This window comes from Bos indicus, chromosome 17 (assembly GCF_029378745.1).
Source record: "Bos indicus isolate NIAB-ARS_2022 breed Sahiwal x Tharparkar chromosome 17, NIAB-ARS_B.indTharparkar_mat_pri_1.0, whole genome shotgun sequence".
In the NCBI taxonomy this organism is placed as follows: domain Eukaryota; kingdom Metazoa; phylum Chordata; class Mammalia; order Artiodactyla; family Bovidae; genus Bos; species Bos indicus.
Window position 1 is genome coordinate 64,423,096 of NC_091776.1, and position 19,956 is coordinate 64,443,051.

Genomic DNA, 19,956 nt, shown 5'->3' on the forward strand with positions numbered 1-19,956 from the left:
TGCGTTCACAAAGCCCCCCCCCCCCCCTAATTCGGCGCAGAGGATCAATCAGTCCACCCTTCTTGGCTCTATTTTGCAGTTTAGGAATTTGAGGATCAGAACGGTTTAGTAACTTGCCCTAGGTTGCGCAGAGGGGCCCAGTTGGGATTCTGACTTGAACAGTCCTGAGTTAGAATCTCGTTTCTGCTCCTAACTGGCTGTGTGCTCCTAGGTGAAAGATAGCGTCTTTGTAAACCTCGATCTTTTTTGTACTAATTCAAGGACAGTTCTAAATCCATTGAGCAAATCTTGTGTTGAGTATCTACTTAGGGTGCTTTGGGAAAACAACCCAAAACGACACGATTAAGCTTGCTAATGAGGGAGCAAGGCAATAAATAGACCCATCAAGGCTTTTCTATCTCTAAAGTGAGAAGCTTAACTAAAGGCAAGAATACGTTGCTCTGATTTTAAAAAGTGTATATGTTTATGTCTCTATTAAAAAGCAAAGTGGCACAGATTAAATCACAAGATATAGCAATGAAGAGATTCTAAGCAAATGTTTATTAATGTAATTTATTGATACTGGTTTGCAGAATATGATCCTAAAAATCAAAACTCACACGTGTATTTAAGTGCTAGGCGCCAGGCATTAAATAAAGAGAAGGAATCTCTGGGAAATGAGTTATTCTCATTAATGGTGCAATCGATCCTTCCCTGAGGACTTAAGACTTTTCTGCGCGTTTGAGGCTCAGTTGCTGGGGAGACTGAATCACGCGCCAGGTCAGACTAGGTGGTAAGGTATTTATTCCAAGAATCATTTTTGACCTTCTCAAGATGGCGCCAAACCCTTAACTACAACCATCACGCTCAGTCCGTGGTTGCCTCTATGGCTTCCACTTCCTGCCTAAGGGCCCAAGTGCTGTCCGACGTTGTGCCGGAAGGCATGCCCTGTTGGTGAGCTTTCTTTTCCGAACAAGAGCTACTGAAAGTATATAAAATAACATGAATCTCGTGTATCTAGAGATTTCCATGTCATCCAAGGCGCATAGTTTCTCTTCAGGTGGCAGACGAGCGGGATTTTGACCAGGCGCGCGCCGCGGGCAGCTCCTACTACTGCGGGTCTTTGGCGGCCAAGTGAGGACCCGGGAGTCTCTGAAAGTCCAAGATGGCGACGGCGGCCGCAGCATCGGCTTCTGAAGCGGAGGCTGAGCCCAAGGCCGGGCCCGAGGCTGAGGGAGAGCAGGATGAGGCTAAGGCGGCTCGGGCGAGGAGGAAGGTGTTATCGCGGGCCGTGGCCGCCGCGACGTACAAGACCATGGGGCCAGAGTGGGACCAGCAGGAGGAAGGCGTGAGTGAGAGCGATGGAGATGAGGAGTACGCCATGGCTTCCTCGGCCGAGAGCTCCCCCGGGGAGTACGAGTGGGGGTACGACGAAGAGGAGAAGAACCAGCTGGAGATAGAGCGGCTGGAGGAGCAGGTGGGCGCGGGCGTGGGCGGGGGCGGCGGGCTCTCTCCCTCGGGTTCCCAGGCCCCAGCCCACCTCCTCGGTCCTCGGAGGTAATAAAAAGCGCCAAGGCCTCCAAACCTCAGTTTCCCAGCGCGTCTCCGGTCCTCGGAGCGCTTACTGCTCGCCAGGTGCTTCGCAAGCGTTATCCTATTGAACCCTCGCCAGAACCCGGCGAGGGAATTGCTGTATTTCCCGTTTTGTGGGAGGACCCTGAGGCTCCCGGTGGAGGGAATTCTCTTGCTCACCGTTACACTTCCTGCAAGTGGCGAGTCAGGCTTTGAACTTTGAATCGACTCCGCAACTCCCGCTCTTAGCCATACCGGTCAACTGTGTCCAGGCCTAGAAATAAGATTCTTTTCCTCCAAGAAGAGTTGTTTGCCTGTAGGAATGACGAAGATAAGGAGCTCTGGCGTGGTAGGGAAAATAGTGACCGTGACGGTGATAATAGAAACGGAATAGCGTCTGGAGGCTAAGGCCCCAGTTGTAGCTCTTCCACACCTGCGTGCGCTGGGGCCGATATTTTAACGTCTCTCATCCTCCACTCTGTAAACTGGGACAAAACGGTTCCCGCCCAGAGAATAGTTGTAACGGTCATCAGGGCTCGGGGCCTGGCAATAGTAGCTATGTGATTTCTAATCTGTAACCTTAGGAGGTACAGGTTGTGGTGTGTCCTATGTAATCTAGGATCCCAGCAGGAAATAGGTGGCACATTCAAGTCAGGAGAGTTTGGAGTAAAGGTCCGTAGAGAGACCGGGCCTCCCAGGTGGCTCAGTGGTGACGATCCTTGGGTCAGGAGGATCCCCTGGAGAAGGAAATGGCAACCCACTCCAGTATTCTTGGCTGAGAAATCCTATGGACAGAGGAGCGTGGCAGGCTACTGTCCGTGGGGTCACAAAGAGTTGGACAAGACTGGGCACAGCACAGCAATGGAGAGGCTACTGAGTCTAGGGCAGGGAAGTCAGGAGCAAAGGTTTGGTTCCCCAGGGCTAGTAGTAGCAGGACCTTTAGGTGTCCACCTTTAGTCCTGTAGAGGTGATGGAGTGACTGGTTTTCTAGATAGTTCGTGGAGAGGACCCCTGAGAGGAGTTGAGACGTTTGTTCCAGGGAGGTAGCCCCCGTTCCCATCAGGGAGTGGGGTGGGCAAGAAGTACCCTGACCTACCTCTGCCTCACAAGCCACATGGCCTACTGGGCAAATCCTGCTGGAAGCCTGAGACCCAGAGCCCCCATGGATGTGGTCCACACGGTGGGTCCTAGGACAGGGAGGGGAGAGAGTGGAGTAGTCTTGGAGGGGAAGAGATGGAGCTCCATCTCGTTTTACAGACGAGGACCCGGAGACTCAAAAGGACTGATGAAATGTTTTGGTCTGAGTCAGGTCTAAAAGCATTTGAACTTTTCAAGGTTGTCTGTAGACCGAATGCCACAGTGGCTATGAGATCACTTAGTGATGTGGGGTTGGTAGCCTGGGTTTCTCAGTTAACTTGGCTGGGTGTGAGATTCCTTATAATGTCCTCTCTGGTGGTGACGTTCCTGTTAAGTTGTGAAGTAGTTATATCTTCTCTCGGTATATCTGTCTCGTTTGTCATCCCATCTGAACCAACCAGGGGTAGGCAGGTGGTTACTGTTTCTGCCTTTCCTAAACAAGCGTGCCAAAGTCCATTCTCTTATTCGTTCAGCAGTTGCAGCGTAATGTGAGGTGGCAGGCCGCCTGTGACTCTGTCCTGGTGGCAGTCTGTTGCTCTGGCCTTTGGCCTTTCAATGAGCCGTTAGCTTGCTTAGTTGGGGAAATAGAATTACCTGTTGAGGGGAAGGGGAGGCTCGGAAGTGGAGGGATTAAACCCTCGATGAGGGTATTTTGCTTACTAGAGTGGAGGACGGGTCAGGGCAGAGGTCTCCTTGCCACTGGTGGTGTGTACTTGCCAACCCTACCTCAGGCCACCACACAGGATGGGATCCGGCAGGTGATGGTGAACTGAAGAGCCTTTGGCTTTATCCTCTTCCTGGGGTCCAGAAATGGACTTTTCCAGTGTTTCCAAAACTCCCTCCCACGTCCTCTTAATCCCAGCCTCTAGTTCTTGCTGTAACGACTCTCCTGGTGGAGCGTGATGGTCAGTAACTTCCAGAGAGGCCCGCGAAGTGCTCGGCCTTGTCGTGTTTGAATTCCGCTTCTCACCCCAAGTGTTTTTATGGAAGCTCGCAGTCGGCTGTGAAATCTGTCCAGATAACAGAAGTGAAGACGTCCGACTGTGTGTGTGGTCGTGGCTGAAACTAGAAGCGGCACCTTGTGGTCCCTTCCCGTGATTGGGCCGAGTGTGGTCCCCACCAGGCGCCTCTGTCACCTCTCTGTCCCGCCCTCCCCAGTCCAGTCCAGGCCGTGCTGTCAGGGCGTGAGGAGACCTGTCGCAGAGCGTTTGCACGATGGCCAGGCCACCTCTCTCTTTGAAGTGTCCTTTGTCCTTGGCGATGTTCTGAGACGGGACTAGATGGGCACGTGTGCGCATTTGTCAGCTCTGGTTGAACTCTGAAAGGTCTCTACAATGCATGTCCTTGTATATTAAAGTACATACTCCCAGAGTGCCTCTCCATATACAGTATCTTCATCATTTGGGCCTAAAAATCAGAAATTTAGACGAAAACCATCCTAGAGACATTTCTTCAGTGGATTTTGTACATTTCAATGCTGACCTCCCTGTGGTGGTCACAGGAGGGCTTGCGTAGATGTTACTCCCAGGACTCCCCACCCCTTCGTGCTCAGAGAACACATTCAGACCCAGGTGAGTTGGAGTGATGGGGTGACCTGGAGAGCCATGCCTACACCTTCATGAGGACAGTGCGCCTCTCACCATCTTCTTTTCTTTCACTGTTGTTACTTGTTGACACGCTTGAATGTTGATGTTGAGACATCGCTGTGTCACGGGAGCCCACTTGAGATCCAGAGGTGCACTCTAGTGCCTTCCAGTCTAGGTAGGGAAACAGAACTGGGGGGCGTTAGAACACTTGTGTCCTGACCGCATTCTGACCTTTTTCAGCCCGTCACGTAATCATGGGGTGGGTTCAGCCTGCCAGGATTTATCAATCATGAGCAGTTGCTTAAAGATTTTTTAAAAAATTATGGGTCGTGGGCTTATGTGTTGTTGATTCTTTATTATCTGTTTGCATGTAATTTATTTATTTGGTTGTGTGGATCTCAGTGGCAGCACGCAGGATCCGTGTCATCTTTCGTTTTAGTTCCCGCCTGTGAGGTCCAGTTCCCTGAGCAGGGGTTGAACCTGGGCCCCCTGCACCCGGAGCGAGGAGGCTTAGCAACTGGGCCACCAAGTCCCTGTTTATGTATAATTTGATGTATACAGATCAGTTCACGTCTGTAAATTGTGAAGGGTGGTAAAGAGATGCACACCCTTGCTCTGCTGCTCACGCTCAGGGAGGCTTCCTCAGTGATGCTGCCTGTCCAGACGGCTGCTCCCGTTCCCACTGCCCTGCCTCGATGCTCACCACTGCCCCACACCCCCAAACCCGGGTGACTGCTTTCTTGAACCTGATGGACTTCTGCTTCCTTCTCTTTTCAAGTGTATAATTTTATCTGCTAAGTCTGCAGCCCTGAGCAGATATTTTTGTTTGTTTCTGAGCTTTTAAGAAAGCGTATCATGCAGTATGTAATCTGGGAGTGCTTTCCACTCAGAGGTGTCTCTGAGGTTCCGCCACGTTCCTTCTAGTTACCCGTTTTGACTGCTGTGTATTCAGTACACCAGGGTGTGAGTAGCACACAGCTTCTCCGTTGTTCTGGCGTTTGAATTGCCTGCAGTTTTCCCCTTAATACAGACTAGCACAAGGAACGCTGTTACTGATAAACTGCCGCTCTTGAAGCTGTGTGAGAGCCAGTATCGTTCACACTGGGCTCATGGTCATGGGTTGTGAACCCGTTTCGGTGGCTGCCCCAGTGTCCCTCTGTGATGCGCTTTCTGTATGCGGGGGTCTGTTTCTGGCACTCCAGTGTTCTGTTGGCCGGTTTGTCCTGTGTCTGTTCCACGGTCTCACTCATCATCTGCTGAGACAGAGCCTCTTCTGTGCAGGTTAATGGAGCAGCTAGTGTCTGGATTACTAAGAGTGTATTGTCAGATGGCAGTGTTAGTTGAATGAATTATCATTCATCTGTCATCTCTGGAGAGGGAAATATTTATTGCTGAAATGTGGCAGATGTTGGAAGAGAAGATACTAACCTAGTCTCAGTGTGTAGACTTTTAAAAATACTTACTTATCTGGCTGTGCTGGGTCTTCGTTGCTGCGAGCAGCTCTTCTCTGGTTGCGGGAACTGCTCTCTGGTTGCGGTGCACGGCCTTCCTGCGGTGGCTTTTTTGTTGCAGATTGTGGGCTCAGTGGTTGTGGTGCGTGGGTTTAGTTGCCCCTCCGTGTGTGGTACCTTCCTGGACCAGGGATCACACCCGTGTCCCCTGCATTGGCAGGCAGATTCTTAACCACTGAACCACCAGGGAAGTCCCCAGACTTTTTTTTTAATTATTTATCTGGCTGCCCTGGGTCTTAGTTGAGGCATGTGGGATCTAGTTCCCTGACCAGGGGTCACACCTGAGCCCCCTGCATTGGGAGCGCAGTCTCTGCCGCTGGACCATCAAGGAAGTCCTTTGGTGTATAGACCTAATGTAACTCATACCCTAACTCATTTGAAAGCTGTTTTTAAAAAATGAAACTTCGTTTTGAGGTAATTGTAGGTTTCCTTGCAGTTCCAATAAATAATATAGACAGCTCCTGTGTGCCCTTTATCCGGGTTCCCCCAGTGGTACACCGGAGTGCAGTTTCCCAGCCCTCGTGTTAACATTGCCAGCGTCATTACACGGATGGGCTCTGCCACCTCAGGCCCCTCTTGCAACCCGGATGGAGCCACAGCCTAACCTCTGACGCCCACTAAGCTGATCCCTACTCCTCTAGTTTTATTACTTCAAGAATATTACATAAGTGGAGTCATATAGTATGTAACCTTTGGGGAGGAGCTGCTTTCACTTAGCACAGTTCCCTCAAGATTCATCCAAGGTGTGTGTGTATATTAGTTTGTTCCTTTTCATGGCTGAGTAGTTTTCCACAGCGTGGGTGTTCGATGGTTCGTTTACCCACTCACCCATTGAAGGACCTCTGACTTCTTTCTGGATGTGGGTTAGAAGCACAGCCGTTATGCACAGTCCTATACAGGTGTTTGTGTGAACCCAGGTTTTACTGCTCTGGAAAAATGCCTAAGGGTGCACTTGTTGGGTGGTACAGTAGTTGTATGTTGAATTTTAAAGGCAACTGGTATTTTTTAACCTCTTCTCAAGCACTTGGTGGTGCCCCCGTTTTCCCTTCTGGCCACTCTTGGTTATGTTTCTGGTTTTTTTTCTTTCTTTAAAAAAATGTAGTCTTGGCCGTGCTGGGACCCCTTGCTTTCTCTCGTTGCGGCAGGGGGGCCACTCTCTAGCTGTGGTGTGTGGGGTCCTTGTGGTGGCTTCACTGGAGGAGCTCGGGCTCTAGGCGTACAGGCTTCAGTGGTTGTGGTAGCCAGGCCCAGTTGCCCCGCGGCACGTGGAGTCTTCCTGGACCAGGGGTCCAGCCTGTGTCCCCTGCGTTGGCAGGTGGATTTTTATCACTGGACCGCCAGGAAGTCCGCCTTCGGCCATGCTGCTAGGTGTGTAAGGACAGCTCGCTGCGGTGTCAGTCTGTGCATTCCGTACAGCTGCTGACATTGACCATTACTCATGTGCACTCCCTGGCCATCTGTGTCTTCTCTGGATATACATTTTTGGTTCATGTCTTTTGCCAGTTTTTATTTGGATTGTTTGTTTTTTAACTCGTTTGGAGTTATATCTTTTAGATGTTAACTTCGTCAGATACTTGGTTTATACACCCACCCCCCACCCCCCACCCCCCGGCCTATAGCTTGTCTTTGCAGCCTCTTAACAGTCTTTTACAGGGCTTTCTAGGCGGTGCAGTGGTAAAGAATCTCTGCCAGAGCAGCAGACACAATTCTTGCCTAGCAAACCCGATGGACAGAGGAGCCTGGTGGGCTGTACAGTCCATGGGGTTGAAAGAATCGTACACGACCAGGAGCTGAGCTCGTGTGAGCACGACAGCCTTTTCCAGAGCCAAAGGTTGAGAGTGTTTATTGTGAACGCTTGTTTTCTGTATTAATCGCTATCATGAATTTTGTTTTTTACTGTGTTACACAGTGGAATACAGTGATTTAATTTTACAGATTGAGCTTGCCTTGTATACCTGGAATGCCTCCCACTTAGTCATGGTGTGTAATTCTTTTTGTACATTGGCTTTAGTTCTGTAAGTTTCCTCTCCACACTGTGCTAGCTGCAGTCTACTTATTTTGATTTGCTGTGTTTTCATTTTCATTCAGTTCTGTGTATTTTAAATTTTCTTTGAGATTTCCTCCTTGATCGATAGATTATTTAGAAGTGTATTGCTTGGGACTTCCCGGCAGTCCAGTGGTTAAGATTCTGCCTTCCAGTGCCGGGTTTGCGAGTTCAGTCCCTGGTCGGGAACTAGGATCCCATGTGCTGCAGGATGTGGCCAAAGAAAAAAAAATTTTTTTTTATTGCTTAATTTCCAAGTGTTTAGAGAGATTGATTCCTACAGTAATTGATTTCTAGTTTGCTTCTCTTCTTACCAGAAAACATACCCTGTGTGATTCAATGTTTTAAAACTTTGTTGAGGTTTGTTTTATGGCCCAGGATATGGTCCCAGTGAACGTTCCTTGGGCACTGGAGAAGACTGTGTTACTCTGTTATTGTTGGGTAGGGTGTTCTTTATATAGCAATTAGATCATGTTGGTTAACGGTGTTGTTGAGTTCTTTTATATCCTTGCTGATAATCTGATAGTTCTTTTAGTTTCTGAGTGGGGGCTGCTGATTCCCAGTGTAATGGTGGCTATGTCTGTGTCTTCTTTTAGCTGTATCAGTTTTTGCTTTCTCTATTTTGAGATTCTGTTGTTCGGTGCCTGCACGTTTGGGATTGTTTTGTCTTCCTGGTGGGTTGATCCTTTCATCATTACGTAATGTCCTGTTTTATCTCTGATCATTTTCTTTGCTCTAACGTCTACTTTATGTGATATTAATATAGCCACTTCTGCTCCTTTTTGTTTGTCGCATGCTGGATCTTTCCCCATCCTTCTACCTTGTATACTTTTATTTGCTTATTTATTTCTAGCTGTGCTGGGTCTTTGTTGCTCTGCAGGTTTTCTCCAGTTGTGGTGAGTGGAGGCTGCTCTCTAATGTGGTGTGTGGGCTTCTCATTGCGGTGGCTTCTCTTGTCGTGGACACAGGCCCTGGGGCACGTGGGTTTCAGTAATTGCGGCAGGAGCACTCAGCAGCTGTGGCTGCCCGGGCTCTAGAGCACAGGCTCAGCAACGGGCTTGGTTGTGCAGTGTGTGGGATCTTCCTGGGTCAGGGCTCAAAGTCACGTCTCCTGCATTGGCAGGTGGACTTTTTTTTTTTTTTTTTTTTACCACTGAGCCACCAGGGAAGCCCCCCATCCTTTTACTTGAATTTGAAGTGAGTTTCTTGTAATCAGCATTCAGGTAGGTTGTGTTTTTATTCACTCTGCTATTCTCTGCCTTTTAATTAGCGTGTTTAGACCAGGTCCTTTAAAGGTAATTATTGATATATTATCAAAGAATAGCAAGAGGAGATAAGAAAGCCTTCCTCAGCAATCAATGCAGAGAAATAGAGGAAAACAACAGAATGGGAAGGACTAGAGATCTTTTCAAGAAAATTAGAGATACTAAGGGAACATTTCATGCGAAGATGGGCTCAGTAAAGAAAAGGCAGAGGAACCAGAGATCAAATTACCAATATCCGCTGGATCATCGAAAAAGCAAGAGAGTTCCAGAAAAACATCTATTTCTGCTTTATTGACTATGCCAAAGCCTTTGACTGTGTGGATCACAATAAACTGTGGAAAATTCTGAAAGAGATGGGAATACCAGACCTCCTGACATGCAAATTACTGAAACATCAGAGGGCAGACACGCTGAGACCATAATCACAGAAAACTAGTCAATTTAATCACACTAGGACCGCAGCCTGGTCTAACTCAGTGAAACTAAGCCATGCCTTTGGGGCCACCCAAGACAGGCGGGTCATGGTGGAGAGATCTGACAGAATGTGGTCCACTGGAGAAGGGAATGGCAAACCACTTCAGTATTCTTACCTTGACAACCCCATGAACAGTATGAAAAGGCAAAATGATAGGATACTGAAAGAGGAACTCCCCAGGTCAGTAGGTGCCCAATATACTACTGGAGATCAGTGGAGAAATAACTCCAGAAAGAATGAAGGGATGGAGCCAAAGCAAAAACAATACCCAGTTGTGGATGTGACTGGTGACAGAAGCAAGGTCCGATGCTGTAAAGAGCAATATTGCATAGGAACCTGGAATGTCAGGTCCATGAATCAAGTCAAATTGGAAGTGGTCAAACAGGAGATGGCAAGAGTGAATGTCAACATTCACTCTTTCCTCCAAAATCACTGCAGATGGTGACTGCAGCCATGAAATTAAAAGACGCTTACTCCTTGGAAGGAAAGTTATGACCAACCTAGATAGCATATTGAAAAGCAGAGACATTACTTTGCCAACAAAGGTCCATCTAGTCAAGGCTGTGGTTTTTCCAGTGGTCATGTATGGATGTGAGAGTTGGACTGTGAAGAAGGCTGAGCACAGAAGAATTGATGCTTTTGAACTGTGGTGTTGGAGAAGACTCTTGAGAGTCCCTTGGACTGCGAGGAGATCCAACCAGTCCATTCTGAAGGAGATCAGCCCTGGGATTTCTTTGGAAGGAATGATGCTGAAGCTGAAACTCCAGTACTTTGGCCACCTCATGTGAAGAGTTGACTCATTGGAAAAGACTCTGATGCTGGGAGGGATTGGGGGCAGGAGGAGAAGGGGACGACAGAGGATGAGGTGGCTGGATGGCATCACTGACTTGATGGATGTGAGTCTGGGTGAACTCCGGCAGTTGGTGATGGACAGGGAGGCCTGGCGTGCTGCGATTCATGGGGTCACAAAGAGTTGGACACGACTGAGCAACTGAACTGAACTGATATATTAGGTCTAAAGCCCGACATTATTCTTTTCTGTTTGTTTCCTGTGTTTCTTGTTCTCAGGGTTCTCTCTCCTCACCTTTGTGTGGGTTACCTGAACATTCTGTGGATTCCAGCTTGGTTACTCATACGAAGGTTTAGAGTCTTGGTCTATATAGTTTCTTAGTAGTTGCTTTGAGTATTTCAGTGTATTTCATTTACATGGTATCTGTGTTTTATCCCTGAGTAAAGTGTTGAAATGTTCCTCCCATTTAGGTCTCTTTACCATTTTTCCTTTGTCATTGTTTTGGGTATCAGATAGTCTTAAAATTATTTCCGTTATCGCATACAGTTTAGAAGAGTCGAGAAGGTTCACTTGTGCTTACCTGTATTTCTGCTCTTTCTTCCTTCCTGATGCTCCAAGATTTCTCTTACCATTTTCCTTCTCTTTGAAGAGGTTCCTTTAGCTGTTTAAGAGTAAAAGCCTGCTAGTGACAGATTCCTTTAGTTTTCCTTTGTTTCAGATGTCCAGTATCTTTGGAAGCAGTGATCTTAATTTATTAACTTCTAGTTTGAAAAGTTTGAAATGAATCATTTTGTGCCTGTCACTCAGCTTCATCTGGTACTAGTCTGTCATCATTCTTGTTTTTCCTGGTAGGGTTTTCATTTGTTTGTTCAGTAAAAGGAAAGCGCTCTTAATTACATGTCCCTGGCATGTGCTGCGGTGTGATACTGAATTACCTTTCAGAATTCTCACCATCTGGCGGGGTATCCCATTTTACAGATGAGAGAATGGAAGCTTAGAAAAGTGAGTGACTTGCCTCAGGTCACACTGTGTTTGTTTCGTTAGCCTGTTGCCTGTATTTCTGGGAGAACCAAGTGTGTTCTGGGGCCTGTAACAGATGTGAAGGAGTGTTGCTGCTGCTGCTAAGTCGCTTCAGTCATGTCCGACTCTGTGCGACCCCAGAGACGGCAGCCCACTAGGCTCCGAGTGTTACATTTATTTTAAAAAGTCTCTCAGAATTCCCTGGCGGTCCAGTGGTTAGGACTCTGCCAGGGGCCCAGGTTCAATCCCTGGTCAGGGAAGTAAGATCACACATGCCGAGTGGTGTGGTAAGAAAAAAAAGTCTCTTGTCTGTTTTTCTCCGTCTTCCTGAGGGAAGTGTCGCCTTGCTGTTTTTGTGTCTCTTCCAGAAAACACGTATTTTGTGCTGGTAGCAGGCGTGCGCTTTCGCCAGTGGTGACAGAAGCTGAGTTATTTGATGATCGCATTCTGAATTTCCACCTGTGTTCCTTTTCCTTCCAGCTGTCTATCAACGTCTATGACTACAACTGCCACGTGGACCTGATCCGGTTGCTCCGGCTGGAAGGGGAGCTGACCAAAGTGAGGATGGCACGCCAGAAGATGAGCGAGATCTTCCCTTTGACCGAAGGTAGCGCTTCCGCAGTTGAGCCACTTTCATAAACACAGAGAATTGAAGGGTCTTTTTTCCCGTGCTGAAAGTGGGACATGCTCCTTATAAAAAATTCGGGATAAGTGTAGTGGAAGGAAGAAAATCCATCCAAAGTCAGCGACTTTTAGTTTATCATCTTCTAGGATTTTGCTAAACATAGTTGTGGTCATGCAATACCAAGTCCACAATTCAAATCTTGATTTCTTTATCGTAATGTTATGATAAAATATTTCTATATAATTAAAATTTCCCCATTCCCTTTCTGCTTCCCATTCTGGTATTTATGTATATAATCTGTTCTCTCAGAAACGGATAATTGTAACTATAGTATAGTTACACTTTCATAAGCAAGTTTAATTTAAATGTTTCATACCTTATTTGTTCCACAGTAGTTGGGCATTTAAGTTATTTCTTCTTAACTTGGCTTATGAAATGTGATTATGCCAAGCATCTTTGTAGTTAAATCTCCATGAGTATATGTAATCGATCTTTTAGGGACAAGTGAGTTAACACAGATCCTAGATCCAGCTCTGTCCCCCTTTCCCTCCCACAAAGCATGACTGTGGAGTGTTGAAGCTGAAATCGATTGCCTTTCAGATGTCTTTCTGGCTTTGTGACATTAAGACCATCATATAAGCGTCCTGAGGCTCAGTGTTCCCAGCAGTATGATGGGGTAACAGTAGTTTCTGCACACAAGGCATTCTGTGTGCCTCGCTTAACACGTGCTCGGCATGTCATGAATTCTTGGATAGATGCCATTGTTACTAATGTTACTGTTGCCTGCCTCTCAGGATTTTGATAGATATTGAAAGAGAAAGTGTGTAAGTACTTTGCAGAATATAAACTGCCCCGTAGCTGGAGGGATATTATGACTTCAGTGATCTGCTCTTACTTGGAAGCGTCAGCCTCGTGTGTGCTTAGTGCAGGTTGTAAGAACTGAATTTCTGTGAACTGGGCCAGGGTGTATGGGGCAGACGAAACCTTTGTATGCTGATGCCTGGAGGTGCATCAGCACACGACTTTGGGCGGGGCTGGGGGATGGGCAGTGATGCAGGGCGCGGGTGTCTTGCAGAGCTCTGGCTGGAGTGGCTGCACGACGAGATCAGCATGGCCATGGACGGCCTGGACCGGGAGCACGTGTACGACCTCTTCGAGAGAGCGGTGAAGGATTATATCTGTGAGTCCCCTGCAGGCCGGCCCAAGCGTGTCTGGCAGGCTCCTCTCGCGTCCCTCTCGTGTCCCTCTTGGTTGCTGGGACCACACCGTGAGGCGCTGCCCCCAGGAAGGTCCTTCAAAAAGCAGTGGGAAAGACTGCAGTGCGGTTATTATTATCACTGTCTGTGGTTTTCAGTTGAGGCTTTTGGTTTCACAATACATGTGGAAGAAACAGATGAAGGGAGGAGGTGAATAGACTTGCCCCCAGCATTTATCTCCAGGGAGAACTTAGCTGCTATTTCCAGGTGACTATGGCAACCCACTCCAGTACTCTTGCCTGGCAAATCCCATGGACAGAGGAGCCTGGTAGGCTGCAGTCCATGGGGTTGCTGAGAGTCGAGTACGACTGAGCGTCTTCACTTTCACTTTCATGCATTGGAGAAGAAAATGGCAACCCACTGCAGTGTTCTTGCCTGGAGGATACCAGGGACGGGGGAGCCTGGTGGGCTGCCGTCTCTGGGGTCGCACAGAGTCAGACACGACTGAAGCGACTTAGCAGCAGCAGCAGCAGCAGCAGCAAAGGTTACCTTTTATGTATTGAATGGAATTTTAGAAGCTTTGGACAGGATGCTTGATTTCCCCCAATACTAAAAAACTTTAAAAATTTTGAAATTATTATGGATTTATAGGAGTTTGCGAAGATGGTACAGAGAGGTCTTGTGTAGTTTCTTGATCCAGTATCCCCCAGTATCTTATGGCTGTAGTACATGCGTGCTCAGTCACTTCAGTCGTGTCCCACCCTTTGCGACCCCATGGACTGCAGCCCACCAGGCTCCTCTGTCCATGGGATTCTCCAGTCAAGAATACTAGAGTGGGTTGTTATGCTCTCCTCCAGGGGATCTTCCCAACCCAGGTATCGAACCTGCGTCTCCTGCACTGTAGGCAGATTCTTTTCCACTGAGCCGCCAGGGAAACCCCATGACTGCAGTACAAACTCAAGGAAATGGACCTTGGTACATACAATGTGTGCGAATAGTTTTGTGATATTTATTTCACCACTGCCTCGAGCTACAGAATCATCCATCTCGGCAGACACTGAGGACTGTATCAGACAATGCTGTGGACAAAATGTTTTTAAAAAAGTGTTTAAAAAAAGTCCCCATTGTTAATTAAATATCCCTTTTCCCTGTCTAATTGTCCTCACTCCCTGTGTGGGCATTTCCCCTTGTGAGAAGTGTAGACCCTCCTGTAAACCTGACTAACCCTCACTAAGGGAGGATTCTGCTTCAAGAGCTCGTTCATTTCATTTTGTATTCCGTAGCCCACGTGGCAGCTCTGTGCTGGTGAGGGAAAACAGAGCAGCTGACAAACTTTAGCTAAATTCTTTGAAATAGATTTATTTCATTGAAAAAGCAAGCCTCAGGAAAACATGCAGGAATTCTCATGTTAGCTTTATCTTTTAGAATTTTTATTTTCCAAGATTAGTGTATAAGCATCAACTTATTTTCAGATCTCTGAAAAGTGACTTAATAGGCAAAATGTATTTAGTAAAAAACAATGCATTTATCAAGAGTTTAATTCATTAGTTTTAAAGCTGCAGGAGTGAGCATATAGAAAGTTTATTAAAGAGGGAAAGAAACAAGGCAGCCAGGTCTCTTGTGTTTTAGAGATTTAGAATCTTTGGTAACAGGATTGGTATTTAAAAAAATTTTTTTTTTCATTTCAATCAGAAGGCTTAAAAATGAATCAAGATTTAAAAGTTGGAACAGTCTAGGCTTTGCAATCTTTCTGAAAAATCATTCAGATTTCTAATTATATTCTTTGAAATCTGTTAAGGGTTCCTTCAATTTTAATAAATCCGCTTTATAACCAGTCATAAGATTACGTATTGCCACCTGGCATGTACTGCTTACATAGTCAGGTCTCTCTGACGATACTTGGTAGGAACGTTAGGTGGACTTCCTTCTCAGGCTGCAGTGTTGATACAGGTGACCTGGGGTGCCTGTCAGTGATGCTGTTCTCTTTATGAATGAGCACTTTTTCAGTGGGCTCATTTCTTCTGTTTGCATCAGAACAAAAGTTTTGACATTTGGGCATTTCCTATCCTAAATATACTTCTCATTTTTAGGTCCTAACATTTGGCTAGAGTACGGCCAGTACTCAGTCGGCGGGATTGGTCAGAAAGGTGGTCTTGAGAAAGTCCGCTCTGTGTTTGAAAGGGCCCTCTCGTCCGTCGGGTTACACATGACCAAGGGACTTGCCATCTGGGAGGCATACCGGGAGTTTGAAAGTGCCATCGTGGAAGCTGCCCGGGTGAGTGCCCAGTGCTTGCCTTCGATCAGCCGCTTACCAGTCTTTGTTCGTGGTCTCGGAAGAACACAATTAACAAAACGGTCTTTGCCCATCCCTTGGTGGGTGGGCAGTAAAGTAAATAAAATCAAGTATCTTTGTGGAATAGCAGGAATGTCTTCCTTGACTAAAAAGCAGATGCCATACAGGCTTTTTGTAGTGTTTAAAAATACTGCTGTTTTAGTTATGGTTCCAGGTGAATGTACAAGGATAACCAAGTCACCCCCCCAAATTATGTATTAATATTATATTAGTATAATATATAAATATAGATTATGTTAATATATACATGTTATCTACTAATGTAATATAAAAATATAATTTGTATTAAAATATAAATATGTTAATATAAATATAAATTATATGTAACATATATAATTTTGAAGGGGTGACTTGGTTATCTTCGTACACTGTATATATAGAGCGTGTCCCATAGTGACTATGGGAGATTTGACCTCATCATAATTGCAGTTTTTAGACTAGACTATGATTTATAGACTTTGAGAGCCCACGCCCCAGTGTCTCTCCCACTACATGTGTGACCACACTGTTGTTGGTATGCGGTGGAGCCCTGTATTACTTGGATCATCATGATTACAAGAGCCCAGGCCCTTCTGGACTGAGTCCCTGTTGAAGAACGTGCAGTGATGCCTGCCCCCCACCCTCCCTGAGGTGCTGGGGCAGAGCCTCTGGCTGACACGTGTCAGTTGTGACCCCATGTGGACTCTGGTCCTGCACTCCCCTCAGTATTCCTGCAGTTTCTGCCTCTGTGCTTTGATTCATGCTGTTCATTCATCCGGGAGTCCGTTTCTGTCTCATTAGTTCCAGAGAGCCTGCAGACGTGTCCCAATGCCAGCTCCTCTAGGAGTCTTTCCTAACTTCCTCCCTGGATAGCTGCAGACAGCCCTAAAAACCAGCCTGAAGCAAGCCACGAGCCTTTGATACTTGAGATGCCTCTGTCCTATCTCATGATAGTCATTTGGGTCCATTTCTTAGATTCCTTCTTGCTCTCCCCATCACCATCAGTTGGTAGAGATAACATTGACATTTGAGCCTCTTACAACGTTTGGCATAATACTTCATGTATAAGGGGTCCTATGAATTTTTTTTAGTGTGAGCTAAAAATGTGCTGAAATAAGTTTTGAAGTAGGCAGAACCAAAGTTTGTCATTTACTACGGGTTTGCTTCTTTAGCCCATGGCTGGCTTCCTTTCCCCTTCTGACTGGGAACAAACCTTTGATTCACAGCTGGAGAAAGTCCACAGTCTCTTCCGGCGACAGCTGGCGATCCCACTCTACGGTAAGAGAAACTGCCCCGTCAGCAGTCGGCGCTTTGGGGCGTGTTATGATTAGGCCTTCCCCAGCATCTCGTGAGGCAGACGTGGCTGGCGTTTGTTTTCTTATTGGACAGCGTCACTGTTGACAAGGCCCTGGGTGAAAATGTATCTTGGATTGTTAACGCTCAGGAGAGTTGTGAGGGTCAGAGGCGGGACTCCCAGTTTCCTGTGTTAAGACATGGTGCGGGGGTGGGCAGAGACAGGGTCTCTGAGAGGACTAGGGAAGCTGACCCCCTGTGTTTTCTGGGGGAATGAGAGTTCTGTCATAAGCATCTTCTCTTCAGAAGAAACCTCCATTACAGGGTGGATATTTGACGTGGGCTTATGTTACGTCTTCTGTGGAGGTGATTTGGTTCATGAGCACAGTTGATTGGAGTAGCTCTGTCTGAATTTTTGGGGGTTGGGAAAGATTCTTTTTCGTGTGAACATACTTTGGCAAGCCAAACCTCCTTTTTTGAACGCAAGAAGCACTGAGAGGACTTCCCAAGCGTGGGAGGAGCTCGAGGCCACCGTCTTGCGTGTTCCCTGGATGCGGTTATGCACCGCACAGCTTCGGAACCTCTGAACCCAGGTGTTACTTCTCTTTTTACTTCCTGGTTTATTTGGGTTTGATTTGACAAATTATAAAGTGGCTCTCCAGTTGAATCCTTGGATGACAAGCAGAAAAGGCCAGAGCGGAGCTGGCTTGTACATTTCACCTCACATACCAGTGTGAGAGAGTGCAGCATGGTGAGTGAGCGTGAACTTGAGCCAGAAGACTGCCTGGGTTCAGAGCCTCTCTCTGCCATTGACTGTGGCCGGGTGATGTGACCCTCTGCTTGTGTTTCCTCAACCGCAATGTGGGAATCACGGTAGAACCTCCCTTGCAGAATTGTGAGGATTGAATGAGATAATGGATGTGAAGTATTAGAACATAGGAAGCAGTAGGTAAGTGTGGTTATAGCCTTGCTGTTAGTTTCATTTTCTGATGGTTGGATTAGCTGGTAGGGCTGCCCAGGATGGTTCTTCAGGATAGAGTCTGGGGCCAATTCAGGGCTCAGCAGAAGAGCTCAGGGTTCAGTCAGTAAGAGCCCATGGCCAGAGATGCGGGAGGGGCCCGGGGCACCTGTCTCAGAGTTTACTCTGTGTTTGAGTTGATAAAACCCAACTGTCAGACCCACAAGACTGACTCCATCTCTCAATAGATATGGAAGCAACGTTTGCAGAGTATGAGGAATGGTCTGAAGACCCCATTCCAGAGTCAGTAATTCAGAGCTACAACAAAGCGCTGCAGCAGCTGGAGAAATACAAACCCTACGAGGAAGCCCTGGTGAGTGTGGCCCCTTTTACATTAAATGTCTGTCTCCCAGCTTTCCCTAAGTCAACAGTTGGGAGTAAAACAGGATCTTTGTCATGAAATGTGTAGGGTGGATAAATGTGTACATTCAGTTTACATCCTGATAATAGGGTGAACGTCCATGTGCCCGCCACCCAGGTTAAGAAATAGCGCGTTGCCAGTCCCTTAGGAGTCTCCTCTGTGCCCTCTCCAGTTGCTTCCCCCCCCTCCCGAGAGGCAACCACTTTCCTGACTTGTGATCATCATCCCCTTGCTCTTCTTTATAGTTTTACACCCTATGAATGTATCCTTAATGTATAGTTTAATTTTGCTTGTGTTTGAGCTTTTGTACAATGGAATCAGGCTGTATATTTTCTTTCATTCAAGATGTGTTTGAGTTTTACTCACGTTGGTAAGTGTAGTTACAGTCCATTTGTTTTCACTGCTGTAAAGTTGTCTGTGTATAAACTGTCCTGTTCATAGGTAGTTGGGCTGTATCCAGTGTCTTGCTAGGAGGAGGAGAGTTGTTCCGATGATTCTCAGACGTATCTCTTGGTACACGTGAAAAAGGGTTTCTGTAGGCACATATGTAGGAGTTGTTGAGGAACATGTATCACAGTGGAAGGAAGTGCTGGGCCCTGAGGCAGAGCTGAGCTGTTTCCAGGCTGTCAGTCGCTGCTTCTGCCGGCGGTGTCAGCATTCTCATTGCCCGCCAGCTGGGATGTTGACATACATTTTAGCCAGTCTTCATGAATTTGAAAGTACAGTTTAAATTTGCATTTCCCTTTCATTACTAATGAAGTTGAGTGTCTTTTCAAACCTCAGATTTCCTTTTTTAAAAAAATCTTTGAAGTAGCTGTTAAAATCTTTGACTCATTTTTCTTTTGGTTTGTCACATTTTTTCTAACTGATATCTGGGTGTCCTGGGTCTTAATGCATACTTTTGGTTGCATGTATTGCAATTTCTTCCTCCCAAGTTGGTGGGTTGTTGTTGCCATCCCACCCACCACCCCCCCCCCCTTCCCCGCAGTGGCATGTTTTGATGACTAGTTTTGTTTTTTTTTTTAAGTAATTTTACTTATTTTTGGCTGTGCTGGGTCTTTGTTGCTGCATGGGCTTTTCTCTGGTTGCGGTGCGTGGGCTTCTCATTGTGGTGGCTTCCCTCGTTGCGGGCACAGGCTCTAGGGCGCGTGGCTCAGTAGTCGTGGCTCCCAGCTCGAGGGCGCAGGCTCAGTAGCTGTGTCTTGCAGGCTTAGTTGCTCCTGGGCATGTACGATCTTTCCGGACCAGGGATCCAGCCCACACCTCCCGCACTGGCAGGCGGATTCTTTACCACAGAGCCACCAGGGAAGCCCAGTGAGCAGTTCTTAATTTTAATGTAATTGGATTTATCATTCTTTCCCTTAGAATTTGTGATTAAGAATTCTCTCCGTACTCTGGGGATACTAATCGACTTAGCTCTTGTTTTTCTTCTGAAAATTTATAGTTTTGTTGTTTGTTTTTCAGCTTTCATCTGGAATGGATCTTTGGGCATGGTCTGAGGTGGGGGCTAACTTTGTTTTTTATGTAGCAAAACAGTTGTTCATTGCTGACTTTGATGATTCTCCCCCGCCCTCACTCGCGTGTTGCCCGATGCCTGTCAGGGATTAGCTGTCCATTTCTGTGTGGGTCTATTTGTGGGCTCTTTGTTCCACCCCACTGGTTCATGTTACACTGTTGTGATGATGTGATGGTTTTACAGTTAAGTTTTGATCTTCGGTAGCATGAGTCCCATTCGTGCTGCTCCTCTTCTAG

General features: G+C 46.8%; 1 protein-coding gene across 2 annotated transcripts in view; it reads left to right on the top strand.

The window, feature by feature from the left end:
• Positions 1-182: 182 nt before the first annotated feature.
• Positions 183-19,956, top strand: part of SART3 (spliceosome associated factor 3, U4/U6 recycling protein) — a 41,894-nt gene continuing 22,120 nt past the window's right edge. Inside the window, exons 1-6 of one of the 2 annotated variants that reach the window (XM_070769731.1) lie at positions 183-1,456; positions 11,860-11,986; positions 13,080-13,184; positions 15,291-15,475; positions 16,705-16,810; positions 18,032-18,156. In XM_070769731.1, coding sequence (XP_070625832.1) covers positions 1,145-1,456; positions 11,860-11,986; positions 13,080-13,184; positions 15,291-15,475; positions 16,705-16,810; positions 18,032-18,156 — 960 coding nt within the window. In that variant the 5' untranslated portion in view covers positions 183-1,144. The remainder of the gene's footprint in view (positions 1,457-11,859; positions 11,987-13,079; positions 13,185-15,290; positions 15,476-16,704; positions 16,811-18,031; positions 18,157-19,956) is intronic. The other variant, XM_070769732.1, reaches the window with a different exon arrangement.